Genomic DNA, 18527 nt, shown 5'->3' on the forward strand with positions numbered 1-18527 from the left:
GTGGTTTGATACATATATGTATATGTAATTATTTAATCACAAACACTTTCTTGGTTTAGTGGTCACCACCACTCTCTTCTATCCTGATTTAGTTAGAAGATGTGGATAGTGACCGCTGAGCTAAGCATTACTTATGATCAAACAATTACATACATTATACATATATGTGTATCAAACCGTGGTTGAATCAAAAAGCTCCTGGGCGCACACGGCAATTTTGCACTTTGCCCCCTTTCCGTCCTTACATAGGGCGGCAAGGACAAAGTGCAAAATTGTCACCGCGTCGTCATCGCCCGTCTCCAGCTCCATCTCCACCATTTGCTACGTCAGCATTCCGCCCTAGAGGGTGACAGGATGTTAGTTTTGTGAACTTTTTAAATACAACATTAAATTTATAAATTATTGAATACATAAAATTTAAAATTTAAAAAATTCCCCAAGCTGACTCCGAGTTCCGAATACGATTCGGGCCTGGCCCAATGGCCGGCTATCTCAAGATGGGCCGGAGCTTACCGTTTTTGGAAAGCCGACAGCCTCCAGACACGTGGGGCCCACCTGGTCACCGCCGAAGTGGCGCGGTCCCACGCCACGTCAGCGTTCGGGGGACTGAAGAAACCGACAAGGCGACAAGGTGGAGTGAGAGTGATCGAGCGAGAGCTTTCTGCTGCTCTCTTTATATTTCGAGCGGTGCTGGTCGCATTTCTCAGTGATCGATCTCGCCGGCGATGGAGAAGCTGCTCTCCTCGTCCGGCGGAGCCGCCGCGGCGTCGCAGGGCCAGCTCCCGGACTGCTTCGTGTTCCCGGCCGACCGGCGCCCGCCGGCCTCCTCCACGGCAGTGTCGCTCCCCGTCATCGACCTCTCCGGCCCCCGCGACGACGTCCGCCGCGCCGTCCTCGAGGCCGGCAAGGAGCTCGGCTTCTTCCAGGTCAGAGACTACTACTCCAGTTCAGAGCGACACAATCCCAAATACCTCTCGATCGCGTGGAGTGAACGTGTGTTGGTGGTCGATATGGCCGGCCCCGGCGTGTGCAGGTGGTGAACCACGGCGTGCCGGAGCAGGCGATGCGGGACATGGAGGCGGTGTGCGAGGAGTTCTTCGGGATGCCGGCGGAGGAGAAGGCGGCGTTCTACTCGGACGCCGAGGACAAGCCCAACCGCCTCTTCTCCAGCACCATCTACGAGGTCGGCGGCCAGCGCTACTGGCGCGACTGCCTCCGCCTCGCCTGCGGCTTCCCCGTCTCCGACGACACCAAGACCCACTGGCCCGACAAGCCCCACCGTCTCCGGTGAACAACCCCTCAGCTAAAATTCTCAGCCATCATTAAACCACTCCCAAATCAGGCGCCGATTGATTGATTGACTGATTCGATCCTGATTGCGTTGCAGAGAGGTCGCCGAGAAATTCTTCGTGCCGACGAGGAGATTGGGGATCGAGCTGCTGCGGCTGCTGTCCGAGGGGATGGGGCTCAGGCCGGACTACTTCGAGGGGGACCTCACCGCCGGCGATGTCATCATCAACGTCAACCACTACCCTCCCTGCCCGGACCCGAGCCTGACGCTGGGCTTGCCGCCGCACTGCGACCGCAACCTCATCACCCTGCTCCTCCAGGGCGACGTCTTCGGCCTCCAGGTCTCCTACAAGGGCGACTGGATCAACGTCGAGCCCGTCCCCAACGCCTTCGTCGTCAACTTCGGCCACCTCCTCGAGGTCCGACCAATCCACCACCCCCATCACTCATCTGATCTTCCTTCGATTAACCATGGCGTCCTTGGCGTTTGTGCGTTTTGATTCAGATCGCGACGAACGGGGTGCTGAAGAGCATCGAGCACAGGGCGATGACGAACTCCGTGGTGGCGAGGACGTCGGTGGCGACGTTCATGATGCCGCCCATGGACTGCCTCGTCGGCCCCGCGAGGGAGCTCGTCGGCGGCGGCAACCCGCCGCAGTACCGCGCCGTCACGTTCCGCGAGTTCATGCGCATCTACAAGACCGTCGGCGCTCGCCGCGAGAGCGTCGAGAAAGCCTTCAAGATTTGATCCCATCCGCCACCTGATCGCTTCTGACAGAGGCTGCCATGGCGAATATAAATCTACTGTATTTTCACAAACACGAAGCTGATTAGTGATTGCTACTAATGGAGAAGTGTTCATCTGAAATTGTGTCGTTGATGCCCTAATTATACATCGATCTAGCTGTAAAAGCCTCGAGAATACATATATCTATCAAAATCTAAATAAAATGTGCACGAGAATTTGTTGAACGAATTTGTTCTGTGAAACTCTGAAGGAATGTACGTGTAAGCTTTACTGCAACTTGGCCTCTGCATGAAATTCAGTTCTTCAAGATTTGATCCGGCTCCATTCCATTCTTTGATCGCCTCTGAGAAAGGCCATAGCCAGTAGTGTTATTTCGCGAAGACCAAGCTGATTAGTTATTAGCAACCGAGAAGTGGTCATCACAATTCAGAAAATTATGCTATTGATGATGTATGTGCATCGATTTAGCTGTAAACGCCTCAACAATCTGATCGACAAAAATCTTTTCAGAAATTGTGCATGAGGATTTGTCGCAAGGGGCTACAAACTGGAGTATTGCTGAACAAATTCGTTGTCTAAACTCTCAAACTCTGAATGAATGGTCGTACAAACTTCACTGCAACATGGTTTCCATCAAGTGCAGGCTGTGATCATCAAAATTCAGAAATATTTGTGCATCTGAAGCAACTAGCTAGCTAGCGACCTTTTCATTGACATACTAACAGAAACAGATGCTGCTTGGCGTCATTCTGGATCCGGGTGACGAACTGAATCAGCATTGCATCCACGGCACTCATGCAGAAAGTGTTCTATCAACCAAGATGGATATGGCCATGCACGTCTCCGGCACTCATGGCTGGCCCTAACAAACCAGCGTGCGTTTTTCATTTTGCTAGATAAGGATGACAATAAAAGATCTCTTGGTTTTTTTAATACCTATTTAATAACATAAATAATAAAATTAACTATTACTGTAATTGAAAATCTACTTTAGAGTATGTACAATAGTGTAGATAATTGTTGTCTATTTGATATATACAGATAGCCAAACAGACAAGTTGTACAATAGGTTATCTATACAATATTTAATATATTGTTTTTTTTATGTTTTGTATTTATCGTATGTAGTCAATGCATAAAGTTTTTTTTTTAAAATTAAATGCAGCTTGGGGGCACGTGTCTAAACAATAGATGAACAAAGAGATAGTGTCTAAGTTTTTTATGAGATAACGATGTCACATACGATGATTAATTTGACGTGGATGTATATAAACGACCATTATCTTGTACATGAAACGTGGGATGATAAAATTCTAAATAAAAACTTTTTATTAAAGCTGGACTATTTAGCAGTATTTAGCAGTTTGTGAACCACGCTTAAAAAAAAAGTCGAGGAAATATGTCTAAATGAACATAAGTCTTAGATGCATGCGTGCATGCATAATTACATTCCATTTTGCATGAGATGTATAGGTGAAGTTTATCGAGCAATCCATTATTAGGGACAACTGGTGACAAGATTAACCATGTCCAAATCAAGCCATGTTATCCCTAAATTTATGCTTAATGTGACTTAGCCTCTGAAAACCATGCCATTTTGCCGCATCCGCCGCCACTCATCCATCATTCCATCTCACTCGCTATATATAAAAGCACAAGTAGATCGATGAATGCCACCGCCGTGTAAAGCGGATCGCTCCATCATCCACCTGCTAGCCACCCATGGGCGCCGCCGTGGTGTTCGACGCGGCGATCCTGAGCAAGCAGGAGGCCATCCCGGCGCAGTTCGTCTGGCCGGCCGACGAGGCGCCGGCGGCGGACGACGGCGCGGTGGAGGAGATCGCCATCCCCGTCGTCGACCTGGGCGAGTTCCTGGCGGCCGGAAGTGGCGGCATTGCGCGCGCCGTGGCCGAGGCGTGCGAGCGGCACGGGTTCTTCCAGGTGGTGAACCACGGCGTCGACCCGGCGCTGCTCGCCGAGGCGTACCGCTGCTGCGACGCCTTCTACGCGCGGCCGCTCGCCGAGAAGCAGCGCGCGCGCCGCCGCGCCGGCGAGAACCACGGCTACGCGAGCAGCTTCACGGGGCGGTTCGACTGCAAGCTGCCGTGGAAGGAGACCATGTCGTTCAACTGCTCCGCCGCGCCGGAGAACGCGCGCGTCGTCGCCGACTACTTCGTCGGCGTCCTCGGCGAGGAGTACCGACACATGGGGTACGTGTCCGCCGTGCACGTCTCCGACCTCCGAGCTCTTCTCGTAAAACTCACGTTTGTTTGAATATACACGCATCGATTTCATATAATTCTACAGGAATTTCACATGATAAAGTTTGATTCAGGTAGGATTATTTAGAATAGAAACCCCACGTATAATCACAAAGAAAATCTATAAAAACCTCACGTTCCAAACGAGGCCTTAGCACGTGTGTGGCACTACACGATTGTATGACAGAGACATATATATTCAAATTTCTGTTTCGAAATATTCTATCCAGATCTGTATAAAGTATGTTCAAATTTTGTTCAAAACACTATTATTACCATCTTTCGTAAAGTAACTTGAAATACCAAAGTGCATACTTCAAATTTTAGTAACCCAAGATATAAAATAATTAAAAGTATCAAATTTTAGACTATAAAATATAGTGTCTGATGTTTTATTAAGAATGGTAAAATTGTTCTTGTTCAAACCTTTACACATTGACAAACAGTGGCATACCTATATACACTCACCTTGGTGCACACAAACTCAGGTAGATTATATTATTTCTAACTGAAATTAGATCATCAGTATGTACCTGACCTCAATAATTTTTATTTTGGGTTCGCTGCTATCGACAAATTTGATCAGTTTGTTACCATTTGCGGTCAGACTGAAAAAAAATCAAAAGGATTATGTACGTGTCATTTGTACATGTGGTGGTGGTGCAGGGAGGTGTGCCAGGAGTACTGTGACGTGATGACGCGGCTGGCGCTGGACATCACGGAGGTGCTGGCGACGGCGCTCGGGCTCGGCCGCGGCGAGCTGCGCGGCTTCTTCGCCGACGGCGACCCGGTGATGCGGCTGAACCACTACCCGCCGTGCCGGCAGCCGCACCTGACGCTGGGCACGGGCCCGCACCGCGACCCGACGTCGCTGACGCTGCTCCACCAGGACGACGTCGGCGGGCTGCAGGTGCTCACCGACGGCGCGTGGCGCGCCGTGCGGCCCCGCGCCGACGCCTTCGTCGTCAACATCGGCGACACCTTCGCCGCGCTCACCAACGGCCGCCACGCCAGCTGCCTCCACCGCGCCGTCGTCAACGGCCGCGCCGCGCGCAGGTCGCTCACCTTCTTCCTCAACCCGCGCCTCGACCGCGTCGTCTCGCCGCCGCCGGCGCTCGTCGACGCCGCCCACCCGCGCGCCTTCCCGGACTTCACGTGGCGCGAGTTCCTCGAGTTCACGCAGACGCACTACCGGTCGGACACCAACACCATGGACGCCTTCGTCGCCTGGATCACGCAGAGCAACGGCGACGGCCGCGGCTGCCATGAAAGCCTTGGCAAGAACGTCCATACGTAGACAAGAAGGTTAGCCATCTTCTGATGGAAAATAAAGCAGGGTTTCTATTAGCCATAATAAGACTGCGTGGGTACATTATTACGGCCAAATAACCGTGCACTGTAACGGGTTTTAAATAAACAATCAGTAGACTTGAAAAATATCAAGTTATGTATATATCAAATAAATCGCAAATCTTTTGCGTGTTTTCGAAAACTGTCGTGGATCAGTGTATCACAATTCACAAGCTACATATGTAGCACTCAATCATCCACGAAATATCCATCCTTGTCTTTTTGTGTATGCTTATGACCGTGTAAGTTAAAATTTGAACTCTTCGTTATAAATTTGAATGTGGTTTTAGGTTTTTTACCGTATTTATTTTTCAGTGCTGGCTTAGATCGCTAATACATTTATATACAAATTTTATTCATAAATTATTTTTTTGTTTGCAATACTAACCCACCCCATTGCACCAAATTGACATGATCCTACTAGATCAATAGAAAATGTGTCAATTCCATTGCACCAAATTGACATGATCCTACTAGATCAATAGAAAATGTGTCAATTCCATGTAACTTTTTAAGAACGGTAAAAATATTATGTTAAAAATAAATTATTTATTTTGTTGTCATTGTTTTTGATTAAATGTACTTCAAACATAACTTGTAGATTTATATATTCGAATAAATTCTTTAAATAAGATAAATAATCAAACATATATTTAAAAGCTAACAACATCGTCACATGCATTTGAGGCAAGTCATATATAAATAATATTATTTGGATCATTCTCGTGCTTTCACCATAAACATCATATCTATACTACTATATAGCAATGGTGGTGAACGGTGAATCTACCGTTCACTGCCCACACCAACTCCCCAAACGTAAAAATGTGGGATCACTCATCATTAAATTTTAAAATAGATTTTCTAAGTTCCTATGTGATGGTTTGTAAATTTCAATATATTTTCTAAGTTCCCATGTGATGGTTTTAATTTTGTAACAACGTACTATCATTTTAACAGTGTCATATACATTAACAACATACCTAGTGTAGTTAAGGTAATAGTTAATTAGTCACTAACGTTATTAATTTTGGATGAGAGTTACCATTCCATTCATTCCATTTAATTTTAGATCATTCGCAGATATAAAACATATATGATTTTACATTTAATTACGTTATATTCATATAGATTCTCACTAGAACAAGATCATCAGTTACCGTAATATTCTCTCTATCCCAAAGTAATCATCATATAAGGTATATGTACAACGATCAACAATCTATTTAGTCATTATTGAAAAAGCTAGAGTCACAAATCCTAGGCTGTGTGTATACATGTAAAATCGAAATTTATAAATTACATCAAAACTGATTGGATAGATACATGTCAGTATTTAATGTGCGTGTGAACCCACGAATTTAGCACTATAATTAATGCATAATAGACTCTCTTCTTTATGTTATTTACATTAATTAGATGACACCTTAACATACAATAAAAATATTTGCATGAAATTGTGAAGAGAGAGAGGAAATTCGTTTCATGGCTATGAAACGTTTGGGCAATGTTACCAAGTTCTCGGTAACGCAGTGAAACTCGCATTGAGGGGTTTAAAGTGTTTCATGCAATCAAACACTGTCAACCTTTCAACGGTAATTAAATGTTTTATTTAGTTTTGAAAATGGTACAATGAAATGTTACACTGTGAGTAGTTGTTTCATGCATTGTTTCATCGAGCTGTTTTAAAAACTATACAGTGAAACTGAGCAGTGAGACTGACCTTATATGATGATTAATTTAAAATTTCTCCTTTTCACCTATATAATGAGACCCATGGAGAATTTAATGATGCAGCAGCCTCAACATTCTTTTTTCGAGTGCCCTCGATTCAATATTTCAGTTCATGATAAGTTCAAAAGTTCAAACCACCTAAATTGATTCCTAAGCCACAGCAATGATAAAAATAGAGCTAAATTGACAAAAGCTAAGTATATTTATGAGATACATCTAACACGGCGGGACGCCGGCGACGGCTGTCAGCGTGTCGTCGTCGAAATAGCGCTCCCTCATCCGCGTAAACATCTGGCACGTCAGGAGGCTGTCGGAGCCGGCCTGGTGCGCCACGCCGGCGGCGCGCAGCACGCCGAGCTTGCCGGCGACGCACTCCAGCCCGCCGCGGAGGTCGCAGGGGCAGTGGCGCGCCATCTCCTTCACGTCGTAGTGCGTGCTCCCGACCGTCGTCTTCACGACGCGCGCGAACACCGCCGCGTCGCCGGGCAGCCGGTAGCCGCCGCCGTACAGCAGCTTGAGCAGGTAGGCGAGGTCGTAGGCGCCGCTGAACGTGACGACGCCGGCGCGGCCGAGCCCGGCGCGCAGCCACTGGCGCAGCCGCGGACCCAGCGCCGTCGCCTCGACGCCGTCCCGCCGCGTCCGGTCGAAGTCGACGCCCTTCGTCCGCAGGAACTCGATCGACTCCGGCGCGTGGCGGTGGCGCCGGAGGTCGAACTCCCGGAAGTTGAATTCCCAGACGTAGTGCACGGCGCCGCCGGTGCCGAGGTCCGGCAGCCGGCCGTCGGAGTCGAACAGCGTCAGGCCGAGCTGGATGAGATGGAGCTCGTCGACGTTCGCCTTCAGGAGCGCGTACTTCTCTTTCGCCGTGAGCGTGTACGCCGGCCGCGACGGCCGGTGCACCGTCCCCGGGAACTCGGTGTCGACGGCGGCGAACCGGAAGCTCGTCATCAGCAGCGGCTCGATCAGCGCCATCTCCTCCTCCAAGTTGTGCGCCCAGACGGACCGCACCTTGACGATCACCGGCGAGCGACCCGCCACCGGCAGCGCTCGCAGCGGAAGCGCCATTGGCGCCGGCATCGTCGTCGACACCTGCTGTGGCATCGCCAGCGCCGCGTGTGTGGCTGTCCCCGGCAGCGAGTAGGTGAACGGCGTCGGCATTGTCCACGCCACCGCCGGCGGCAACCGCTCGGCGTACCTGACGAGGGTCACCTCGCCAGCGCTGTTCAACACTAAGCGCATCGACATGATGGCCGGCGAATCTCGCCGCCGGTGAAGATCGCCGAGAGATCACCTGGCGTGTCGACCGGCTTATTGGCTCGTTACGATTTTATTGACCAGCTAGATGCACCCGCGCGGTTGGGGAATTTGACTAGTGTTCGAGTCGGTCTCGTGCCACGTAACGGAGTCGGTGCCGCCTGATCCGTCTTGACTCTCCTCGAACTGTACGGTTACTAGTAAGTGCGCGTGCACTCTGCACTGTCTCCATTTTTTATTTGACGCACTTAGTTTTTTATTAACCATTTATTTTATCTGATTTTTTATATAAATATATAAAATTATGAGTTAGGCTTGAATGTTTTATAATAAAATAAACTGTAATAAATAATTAATAATTATATAATTTCTTTAATAAAACGAGTAATGAAACGAGGGCTCAAAAGTTAACCATATTAAATAAAAAATGGAGAAAATATTTTTAATACATACATATACATATACATACATACATATGTATGTATGTATGTATGTATGTATCAGTAGACAAAGTATGGAGTATGCTCCGTAATTCAATTTTGATATGTGGTTTAGTTCAGACTTTTATATATGTTTTTTTTGTTTATTTTCCCCATAGACCTCATTGCTAGGGGTGGATAGTGAGCCAAGTCGACTCGGCTGAACTCGTTAAGATAACAGGTTGGTTCGGTTCGACTTGTTATCGTAACGAGCTAAAAATTTAGTTTGGCTCAACTCGTTGCAAAGCTCGAGTGGTTCATGAGCTAATTCATAAAAACCGACCTAAACAATTCTGCAACAAGTTATACAAGCAAAGTTCTAGTTCATGTATATAAATCATATGTAATTGTATCTAAATATCAAAGTTTGAACTAATAAATTATAGGTGACCCAAACTATTGCCTTTTGATTTTGTCAAAATTATTTATCACGACTTTCATCAAAGTATTAATTCCTACTCGACTGGCCAAGAAATATTAACGTTGACGTTAGATACACGGGTGATTGTTTGGTTTTTCATAGAAAAAACAAACGATATATTTATAAAAAACGAATAATTTATGAATACAAATTTTTATACATGTCTTCTTAGCGATGTAAAAATTAAGACTGAAAAATAAACTACGATAAAAAACCCTAAAATTAAATTTAAGGTTGAAAGTTTAAAATTTAGTTCATAAGCATAAACAAATGCGAAAAGATGGGGCAACAATCACTATTAGTTGGGACGAAAAATAGATTAAAATTGTGATTGATCAACATAAAGATACTCTTATATTTTTTTGACCAATTTTAAACATTACATATCCTCTGTTACTTTTAAGTGGTTTTCAATAGGAATTAGTAAGGTCAGGGAATAATAACTGGTTCTGTCCCTTTCAAATGTGTGTTTGCGTAGCACTTGTATCCTCTGTGTGGTCGAAATATCACTCCATTAAACAGTTGTTTAAAAAAAATCCGTTTGAAATGACGATATAATTTGACTATGCCATGAAATCATCTCCAGGTCAAAGCAAAATAGAGTAATAAAATTGGCGCCAAGCGTCACTCGTGACGCTCACTTCCAGCTGATCCCGGATCCTATTTATATCCACGCCATGAGAGCATGCTCGCTCCAAGCAATCACAAGCTCCATGGCCACGACCTCCACTCCGGCGCAGGCCGCAGCGGCGGCGGCTCTGCCACTCTCCGGCCGCGTGGCCATCGTCACCGGTGCATCGCGCGGCGTCGGCCGCGCCATCGCCGTCCACCTAGCCTCGCTCGGTGCCAGCGTCGTCATCGGCTACGCCTCCAGCTCCGGGCCGGCCGAGGCGCTGGCGGCCGAGCTCCCGAGCGCGGTGGCGGTGAAGGCCGACGTCTCCGACGAGGCCGGCGTGAGGTCCCTTTTCGACGCCGCCGAGTCGGCCTTCGGCGGCGGCGCGGCGCACATTCTGGTGGCCTGCGCCGGCCTCGCCATCAGTACGTACCCCGAGCTCGCCGCCACGTCCGCCGCGGACTTCGACGCCGCGTTCGCCGTGAACACCCGCGGCGCGTTCCTGTGCCTCCGCGAGGCCGCCAACCGGCTGCGCCGCGGCGGCGGGGGCCGGGTCGTGGCCGTGTCGTCCACGCTGGCGGCGACGCTGCTGCCCGGGTACGCGGCGTACGCGGCGTCGAAGGCCGCCGTGGAGGCGATGGTGCGGGTGATGGCGAAGGAGGTCGGGCCGTCACGGGTGACGGTGAACTGCGTGGCGCCGGGCCCCGTGGCGACGGAGCTGTTCTTCGCCGGGAAGAGCGAGGAGGCGGTGGAGAGGTTCAAGGCCGCGAACCCGATGGGGCGGCTCGGCGAGGTCGGCGACATCGCGCCGGTGGTCGGATTCCTCTGCACCGACGCCGCCGAGTGGGTCAACGGCCAGGTGATTCGAGTCAACGGCGGCATTGCCTAGCTTGGCGACTATTTAATTTTCTCTATGTATTGAGAGATGATTGATAGATAAATTGAAGAAAATAAAATAAGCAGTTTTGCTACTATAGGATATGATTATACACTGTTTACGTTTGCAGCTGAAAATGAACACAATTGTTTGTAACATTGTATCCCCTTTGTTAAAATTAGTCAACTTTTCAAGAAATCTAAATATGTGACCGCTAAATTCTTTAGAAGTTGTTTTTATAACAGAAATACTTAGGTGCCATCTTTTGGCTTATTCCACAAATAACCAAAGTGACATATTTATAAATAAATAATAGCTTAAAAATAAAATTTTTATATATGTGTCCTTATCGATCTAGAGCTAAGTCTAGAAAATAAATTATGATAAAAACCCTTAAAATCAACTCAAAATTTAAACTTGAAATTTCAAATGTTGGCTTGTGTGCAGTAGGAAAAAGCTGCGGTTGATGGATGATTTGGTTCAACCATAATGTGAGAAAGTATGACAGAGAGAAAAAAAATGTTCCATTCATCATCAATTCAATATATACATAGAGAATACGATGTGAATCACATCGTGGAAGTAAACGTTGTACTCGTCTCACAAAGGCATCCGTTAGGGAAGAGAAAGGTGTGTTTCTCCTAGAGAATAAACATCCTTCCAATAACCACCTTTGCATATCGATGGATAAGATCACTCCTATGAATGAATTAGATCAATCCAAATATTTAACACATAGCATTGATTTTGACCACATCGATTGGTTCAAACCGAACTTTTATTCCATTTGATTTAAATCGTATCAAATGTTCCCAAATTTATTCCAGTTTTCTGCAACATTCTAACACGCGACGTTTCGTGCCACTCACCAACAACCTCAAGAGACGTATCCACCGTTGACACGTATGACCTGGCCGTTGGTCCACTCGGCGGCGTCGGTGCAGAGGAAGCCGACCATCGCTGCGATGTCGCCGGGGTCGCCGAGCCGCCCCATCGGGTTGGCCTCCACGGTGCGCCGCACCCACTCGTCGTCCTTCCCGGCGAAGAACATGTCCGTCGCCACGGGGCCCGGCGCGACGCAGTTGGCCGTGATGCGCGTCCCCTTGAGCTCCTTCGCCATCGTCCGCACCATGGCCTCCACCGCCGCCTTGGACGCCGTGTACGCCGAGTAGCCCAGCGGCAGCGACGCGACCACCGACGAGGTGATAGCCACGATGCGGCCGCCGCCGCCGCGGGGGAGGCGGTTCGCCGCCTCGCGGAGGCAGAGGAACGCGCCGCGCAGGTTGATGGCGATGGTGCGGTCGAAGTCGGCCGTGGGGGTGTTCGCCAGGTGGGGGTACCTGTCGTCGAGCACGCCGGCGTTGGCCACGAGGATGTGCGCCCCGGCACCGAAGGCCGACTCGGCGGCGTCGAACAGGGCACGGACGCCTGCCTCGTCGGCCACGTCGGCCTTGACCGCCACGGCGCGGGGGAGCTCCGCAGCGAGCGCGTCGGCCTCCTCGGCGCTGGACGCGTACCCGACGACGACGCTGGCGCCGAGCGCGGAGAGGTGGGCCGCGATGGCGCGCCCGATGCCGCGCGACGCGCCGGTCACGATGGCCACGCGGCCGAAGAGGGGCTGGGCCGCCTGCTCCGACGAGGCGACCATTTTTGTCTCGAGCTCTCGATTGCAATGGGTTGGGTGGAGACGAAGACTGTATAGAACTCTCGTGATCACTTCCATTTAAAGAAGGTTAAATTTCACCTGGAACTTTCCTGAAATTGATAATAAATTAATAGCACTAAAATACAAAGAAGAATATATTGTTCTCTTTTGCATTATTGGCATACTGTTTATTTTTGTTGTATCTAATGATCTTATCTGAACATATTGTGTGGACGATGCTCGATGGGTGAGTACCAAAAATATGATAAGTTTTCTGTTAAAATTGTGAGGACGATGTGTGAGTACTACTCCAGTATACTGTACTAGGAGCATTGCAGGTTATGTTGGACTTTGGAAATATTTATGTTAAGGGAGCGGCTATATATCACTTGATGATTCTTTTATTTAAATCACACGAATATAACTGTAGTATAATTATAGTATAACTATGATTAACTAACTTGTAATTACAAATATAACTAGTATATACTCCATCTGTTTTATTTTTAAAGACTTTTTAGCTATGTTTATATTCATCAATTGATAAATATATTGTTTGTCTATATTTATTATTAGTATCTATGTGAATCGAGTCGAACCAGATATTAATTTCCAGTCGCATAGGAAAAAAACACGAAAATAAGTGGTTTTGGGAACCCTGTGCTGTGCAGCCACGTACACTTGATGCAACTACTTTGAATTTTGATGCAAATATTACTATGTTTTAAAAAAGATGATTAAATTGACAGAAATACTACTGTCCAGCCTCCTGTCTTGATGGGATTTATCAAACGGAACAATTACGATTATTTGGATAGAAGCTGATCCTACCTGTGAGGATAGAAATAGCTTCCACCGTTTCCACCGTATGCTTCTCTCCCAAGCTATTTCTCCCCGCCTCCTTCCTCTCAGTGTGCTTCACCACGGCAAATTTTGGTCCCTCAAAATATTCAGATTGGTTTTGTATTTCTACTCAAGGATATTTCAATCAGTGGCTGATCTGCTATGCGGCAAGGCGTCTGGAGCCCCCACTACCAGCTCTAGATTACATTTATAGAGCCCCACTAAAATTTTCTTGCATGTCCATGTAAAGAGTGGCTAAAGTTGTCTTAGCCCCCACTATTATTTTGTCGTGCATCTGCTCCTGTTCTCAATACAGTAGCATGGTAAATGTACAACAATCATTTGCATCTTTGCAACTTTATTGGTCTATAATATCATATATAAAATGGTTTTATGGAGATACATGTTCAGGCTACAGGCAGCAATTCATAAGGTGCATACATAGTGAACTAAGTTTTGCTGTCTATACTGTCAACTGTCAAGGAACAACACAGCAATAGCTTGCTCCAGCACCTCAGAAATTTACGGTTGCTTTGATAGCATCCAGGACCTGTAGAAGACTTGTGTTAAAGCTGCAAACCAATCACAATGCACTGAAAGATCGATGATTAGATCATTCGTTTAGTCGTTACCTTGTTCTTTGTGGGCATGTAAAATGTTTCATAAACAAGAGGAAAAGGAGTGTCCAGGCCACATACTCTTGCGACCGGCGCTTCTAACTGGAGCAGAACAATTTATGGATATGGAAACATGAACTCGAGATTATGATGTAAATTGTAATCAAGAATTGATTTTGTGGTTCAGAGAGTTGGAGGATCAGGTACCCTTTGGAAGCAGCGCTCGGTGATGGATGCGGCAATTTCGGCACCAAAACCTCCTGTGATTGGAGCCTCATGGCTGACCTGGGATAGTATTTCAGGGTTCAGATAGAGTTGACAGTGATAATGGCATAAAAGCAAGCACAAAGTGCAAACTTACGAGAAGTTTTCCTGTCTTGCTGACAGAGGCCTCTACCATTTCTCTGTCCCATGGAATCAGTGTTCTTAGATCTATCAGCTCGCAAGATATTCCATCCTATCATAAATTTATGTCAGCAATAGATTTTCATATAACAAAACAAACTATAAGTTTGAAGACTTGTCCTGAAATGCAATTATCATGATTGCAGGATGTAAGCTGTAGTCAAAGTCAACATGTTCATTCTTTGTTGAGTATGATGGATATATGACGTTTAAACACCTGATTCTTCTGGTGTTTTCGATTCATATACAACCATGTAGTTTAACAAACTACCCTTGAAATTCTGATGTACACGAGAAGAATATTCAGTTTTGGTTGGATTTCATTCAACCTACAACTATGTAACTTGACATATGTTCTACTTTGGCAACAATGTAGGATGAACTTAATGTTGCATTTAAGATCCATGTAAACAGCTGACCTTTGCTGCATCTTCGCATGCTTGTTCCAGCACTCCAAGTTGAGCTCCCCAACCAACAAGTGTTATATCACTTCCTTTACGGATCACCTACAGGCATGTAACTTCCATTTAAATAGTTTGGTTCCTCCATAACCAAAACAATAGTTGAATAAAGATATGCTCACCTCTGCCTGAGACAAGGGCAGCATATAATCCTCCTCTGGAACTTTTTCAACGGACAAACGGTACAGCCACTACAAAAGAAGAGGAGCTTGCTGTAAAAGACATGAGCATTCTTGCAAGTAACATTATAGTATTGTACAGGAGCGATTCTCATGCGATTATTCTAGCACTTAGATATCTTTATCCAGTGAGGTTATTTTTTTGAAAAAAATTCCTGTACCTTTGGCTCAAAAAATACGACTGGATTTGGGTCTCTAATGCTTGCCAACAATAATCCCTTTGCTTCATGTGGACTTCGAGGTATAACAACCTGAAATTCCTCTGTTCATTAGTAGGCATATGCTCATTGGTAAGCAGGAAAACTTTTCAGATACAATAAAACATTCGAACTACCTAAGCAAGCTTAGGTCCTGAGATCAAATCAAAGAGTGCACTATGGCTAATTTACCTTTCAGCTTATCAGTTCAACTTCTAATTGTAATATGCATTCCTTGCAGCTATAGTTGTATAAATGTTCAGTACAATATCAATTAGATGCCTTCTAGAATAAGTTACTTTAGTATGTTACTGTTGAATGATGGAATATCATTAAGAGAGTATTTCTGAAGGTACAAACTAACCTTGAGGCCAGGAACATGACAGAAGAAAGCCTCTGGTGACTGTGAATGGTAGTGACCACCATGTCCAACAGCACCATAGGGTGATCGAATTGTTAATCCTAGAAAAGATGTATACAATCATAAAAAGTTCATCACAGTATAAAAGATATCAAATTATCAAGTGTTTGATAAACCGACCACCACAGTTAAACTCATTTCCACTTCGGTATCTGAATTTAGCTGCTTCATTGACAATCTGCATCAATAGTCGTATGTATAAGTATGTTGGTGCAAAACATTGTTCAAGGGTACTTAAAGGCAGTCACCATGGAAAAGTATATTAGAATGTACTGCCTCAGATACAGAATTGGCAAGAATTAGAACTGTTAAAGAATACAATGAATGGTTTTAAATTAACAATAAGCGGGCTTAATAGAAATTTTTAATAAAAATGGAATTTCTTCAAGCAAAGCAAAATGCTGTGGTAGAGCCATACAATAAGGAAAATATTTGAAAGGTTCCTTCATATGGCCAAAAATATCTTTTTGAGAGGCATAAAGAAGAATATACGAAAACAAAATTCGCAACAAAATCAGAGGCATGCCTGATCAAAAGCTGGAAAGATATAATCTGCAAACTGGATTTCAGCAATAGCTCTGTTACCCTGCATGATGACGAAAATCAGGAAAATTAGACATTTGTTGATTAAATTTTTATTTTTTTCTTTCTCAATGCAAAGAAGGTAATGGACTAATTAAGAATAATAAGAAACAATGACACAATGCTCACCATTGCTGCTAGACCAACAGCAAATCCAGCAATGCCCTGTTGAGAAGAGTGGGGTAAAATGAGGACCGATTGATGACGACAAAATTTAATGGAGTACCTACTATTCAAGAATTTTGATGTTCAGTTCAGTGGGGGTGAGAAATGCATTCTATGGCTGTGTTCGGCAGTGGTTGTTCCCAACCAAAACTCCTTTGTTTTCCGCACACACGTTTCTAAACTGCAAAAGGGTGTGTTTTTTTGGTAAAAGTTTTCTATAGAAAGTTACTTTAAAAATTCATCTTAATCCATTTTTGAAGTTCTTTATAATAAATACTTAAGTAATCATACACTAATCCGCTGTCCCGTTTATGTGCTGAGGGAATCTTTTCCCAACCCCAAATATCAAACTTAGCCGAAGTGCCAAGTATAGCAAACCGACAATCCTGCAAATTGAAGTGCTACTTTGTAATGTTACAAAAGTTCCAGCAAGAATGCCCTGAAATCAGAAGATACGCACCTGTTCACACAATGGTGTATTGAAAACTCTATTCCTGCCAAATCGATCGGCGAGTCCTGTTGTGCAGCGAAAGACACCACCAAAACCCACATCTTCCCCAAACACATAAGAACTACAAAATGAAAATTATTGTTCACCATACTGCATGCATAGTCTTGAATTAAATGAACTGGTATTTTGAAAACCAGTTTAGGTGTAGGATTATATATTTTCTCATTGCCTCTCTTACACTTGCAGTCTAGCATATTAGCTTCTTAAAATGTAACATTCCTTGTCTATTCCCAGAAACTCAAGATTAGCATTATGAAATTATCCTACATTACATGGCAGAAAACAAAACTGAACTCTTGTTCTACATATATGAAGTTATGAACCCTGAATTTCCAACCTGCAGCTACGACAAACTGACAATCATATCACCCAGCTTCCCTACCAATACCGAACCTTACAGCATCAATGACAACTGAACAGAGACTGAAACTGAAGAACTGAACCAGAAACACCATCCATTCTGATTTCTGAACAAACTGAACACACAGAGCAGATGCAGGTGGTTGGGCAGCTCACCGCGGGTCGGTGTCGAGGGCGATGTGGAGCGCCTGGTTGATGGCCGTGAACAGGTTCACCTCCTTCCCCCCTCCCCCTCCAACCTTCCTCTCCGCCACCCCCACCGCCGCCGCCGCATCGTCGGAGAACCCTCTCCTCCTCCCAGCCCCCATCGCCGCCGCCGCCGCTCTCCTCCGCACCAGCTCACCCAAAGCCCTTGTCGCCATGAACGGCAGGCAAACCGCCGCTCCCGCTCTGCTCCAAGAATCGATCAGGCTCGCAGCTCAGCTCCTCCGCCCCCAAGTAGGTGGAGAAATTCTTGCACGAGCTGAGCTACGCGCAGCTGCTCGCTCTGCTGGGAGTGACGTGGAGAGATTAACGATAAGAACACGAGGCAACGAGGGGTAATCACACACCAGTGTGAGCGTGAGAGCCGTGCCCGCCTCCGTTTCCGGCGAACGTGGAGGATCCGGGTCCGGGACGCGTTACCTTACCAGGAAGGTTTTCTTTGTAAACCCGGACCGGAGATTGAACCGGGCGGTTCAACCGGTCGGCCACCATCTAACCTGTTGAACCTGCGGTTCAAACGAAGTGAAGGGGGTGATTCAGAGTAAAGTTTCATGTACGTATTTTTAGTGATGTAAAAGTCAAGTCTAGGAAATAAGGTTTGGTGAAAAACTCAAAATTTTATGTTAAATTTTTTACATTTTAACTTATAAGTATAAATAGAAGCGAAAGGGACGAAAAGAATGTATTTCCATATGCTTTCTATTACAGAAAAACTGGCTAACAGAATTTCGTCCGAGGACAGGATGAGTTAAAAGTGGGGCCAATATACTCATGTTACTCCTTGGACGTGGCAACCTCTCCATATTCACGTAAACAAGTTTGAACATGCACATCCACTCAATCATGTTTGTCCATTAAAAAATCAATGATACCAACTATTATTATCTAATACCCAGATGATACAAGTTTA

The 18527-nt window shown here is 45.9% G+C and overlaps 6 protein-coding genes across 6 annotated transcripts; 3 read left to right on the plus strand and 3 right to left on the minus strand.

The window, feature by feature from the left end:
* Positions 1–686: 686 nt before the first annotated feature.
* On the plus strand, positions 687–2266 carry LOC102718661 (2'-deoxymugineic-acid 2'-dioxygenase-like). Its single transcript, XM_006657424.2, has 4 exons — positions 687–926; positions 1034–1287; positions 1388–1709; positions 1796–2266. Exons 1-4 carry the CDS (start codon positions 726–728, stop codon positions 2036–2038), a joined length of 1020 nt encoding a protein of 339 aa, XP_006657487.1. The 5' UTR covers positions 687–725; the 3' UTR covers positions 2039–2266.
* A 1397-nt stretch (positions 2267–3663) lies between these two features.
* On the plus strand, positions 3664–5908 carry LOC102721943 (gibberellin 20 oxidase 3). Its single transcript, XM_015839050.2, has 2 exons — positions 3664–4248; positions 4966–5908. Exons 1-2 carry the CDS (start codon positions 3761–3763, stop codon positions 5594–5596), a joined length of 1119 nt encoding a protein of 372 aa, XP_015694536.2. The 5' UTR covers positions 3664–3760; the 3' UTR covers positions 5597–5908.
* A 1691-nt stretch (positions 5909–7599) lies between these two features.
* On the minus strand, positions 7600–8628 carry LOC121054904 (probable CCR4-associated factor 1 homolog 11). Its single transcript, XM_040525847.1, has one exon. It carries the CDS (start codon positions 8626–8628, stop codon positions 7600–7602), a length of 1029 nt encoding a protein of 342 aa, XP_040381781.1.
* Positions 8629–10250: 1622 nt separating this feature from the next.
* Positions 10251–11231, plus strand: LOC121055036 (NADPH-dependent aldehyde reductase-like protein, chloroplastic). Its single transcript, XM_040526415.1, has one exon. The coding sequence runs from the start codon at positions 10251–10253 to the stop codon at positions 11037–11039; it is 789 nt and encodes a 262-aa protein (XP_040382349.1). The 3' UTR covers positions 11040–11231.
* A 235-nt stretch (positions 11232–11466) lies between these two features.
* On the minus strand, positions 11467–12708 carry LOC102722232 (NADPH-dependent aldehyde reductase-like protein, chloroplastic). Its single transcript, XM_040525748.1, has one exon. It carries the CDS (start codon positions 12673–12675, stop codon positions 11905–11907), a length of 771 nt encoding a protein of 256 aa, XP_040381682.1. The 5' UTR covers positions 12676–12708; the 3' UTR covers positions 11467–11904.
* Positions 12709–13843: 1135 nt separating this feature from the next.
* Positions 13844–17935, minus strand: LOC102722510 (2-oxoisovalerate dehydrogenase subunit beta 1, mitochondrial). Its single transcript, XM_040525747.1, has 13 exons — positions 17570–17935; positions 17003–17114; positions 16507–16542; positions 16322–16381; positions 15916–15973; positions 15739–15836; positions 15339–15428; positions 15121–15189; positions 14957–15043; positions 14494–14589; positions 14340–14417; positions 14148–14234; positions 13844–14065 (listed from the first exon to the last, which is right to left on the minus strand). Exons 1-13 carry the CDS (start codon positions 17773–17775, stop codon positions 14030–14032), a joined length of 1113 nt encoding a protein of 370 aa, XP_040381681.1. The 5' UTR covers positions 17776–17935; the 3' UTR covers positions 13844–14029.
* Between the last annotated feature and the right edge of the window lie 592 nt (positions 17936–18527).

Source organism: Oryza brachyantha, chromosome 7 (assembly GCF_000231095.2).
Source record: "Oryza brachyantha chromosome 7, ObraRS2, whole genome shotgun sequence".
In the NCBI taxonomy this organism is placed as follows: Eukaryota; Viridiplantae; Streptophyta; class Magnoliopsida; order Poales; family Poaceae; genus Oryza; species Oryza brachyantha.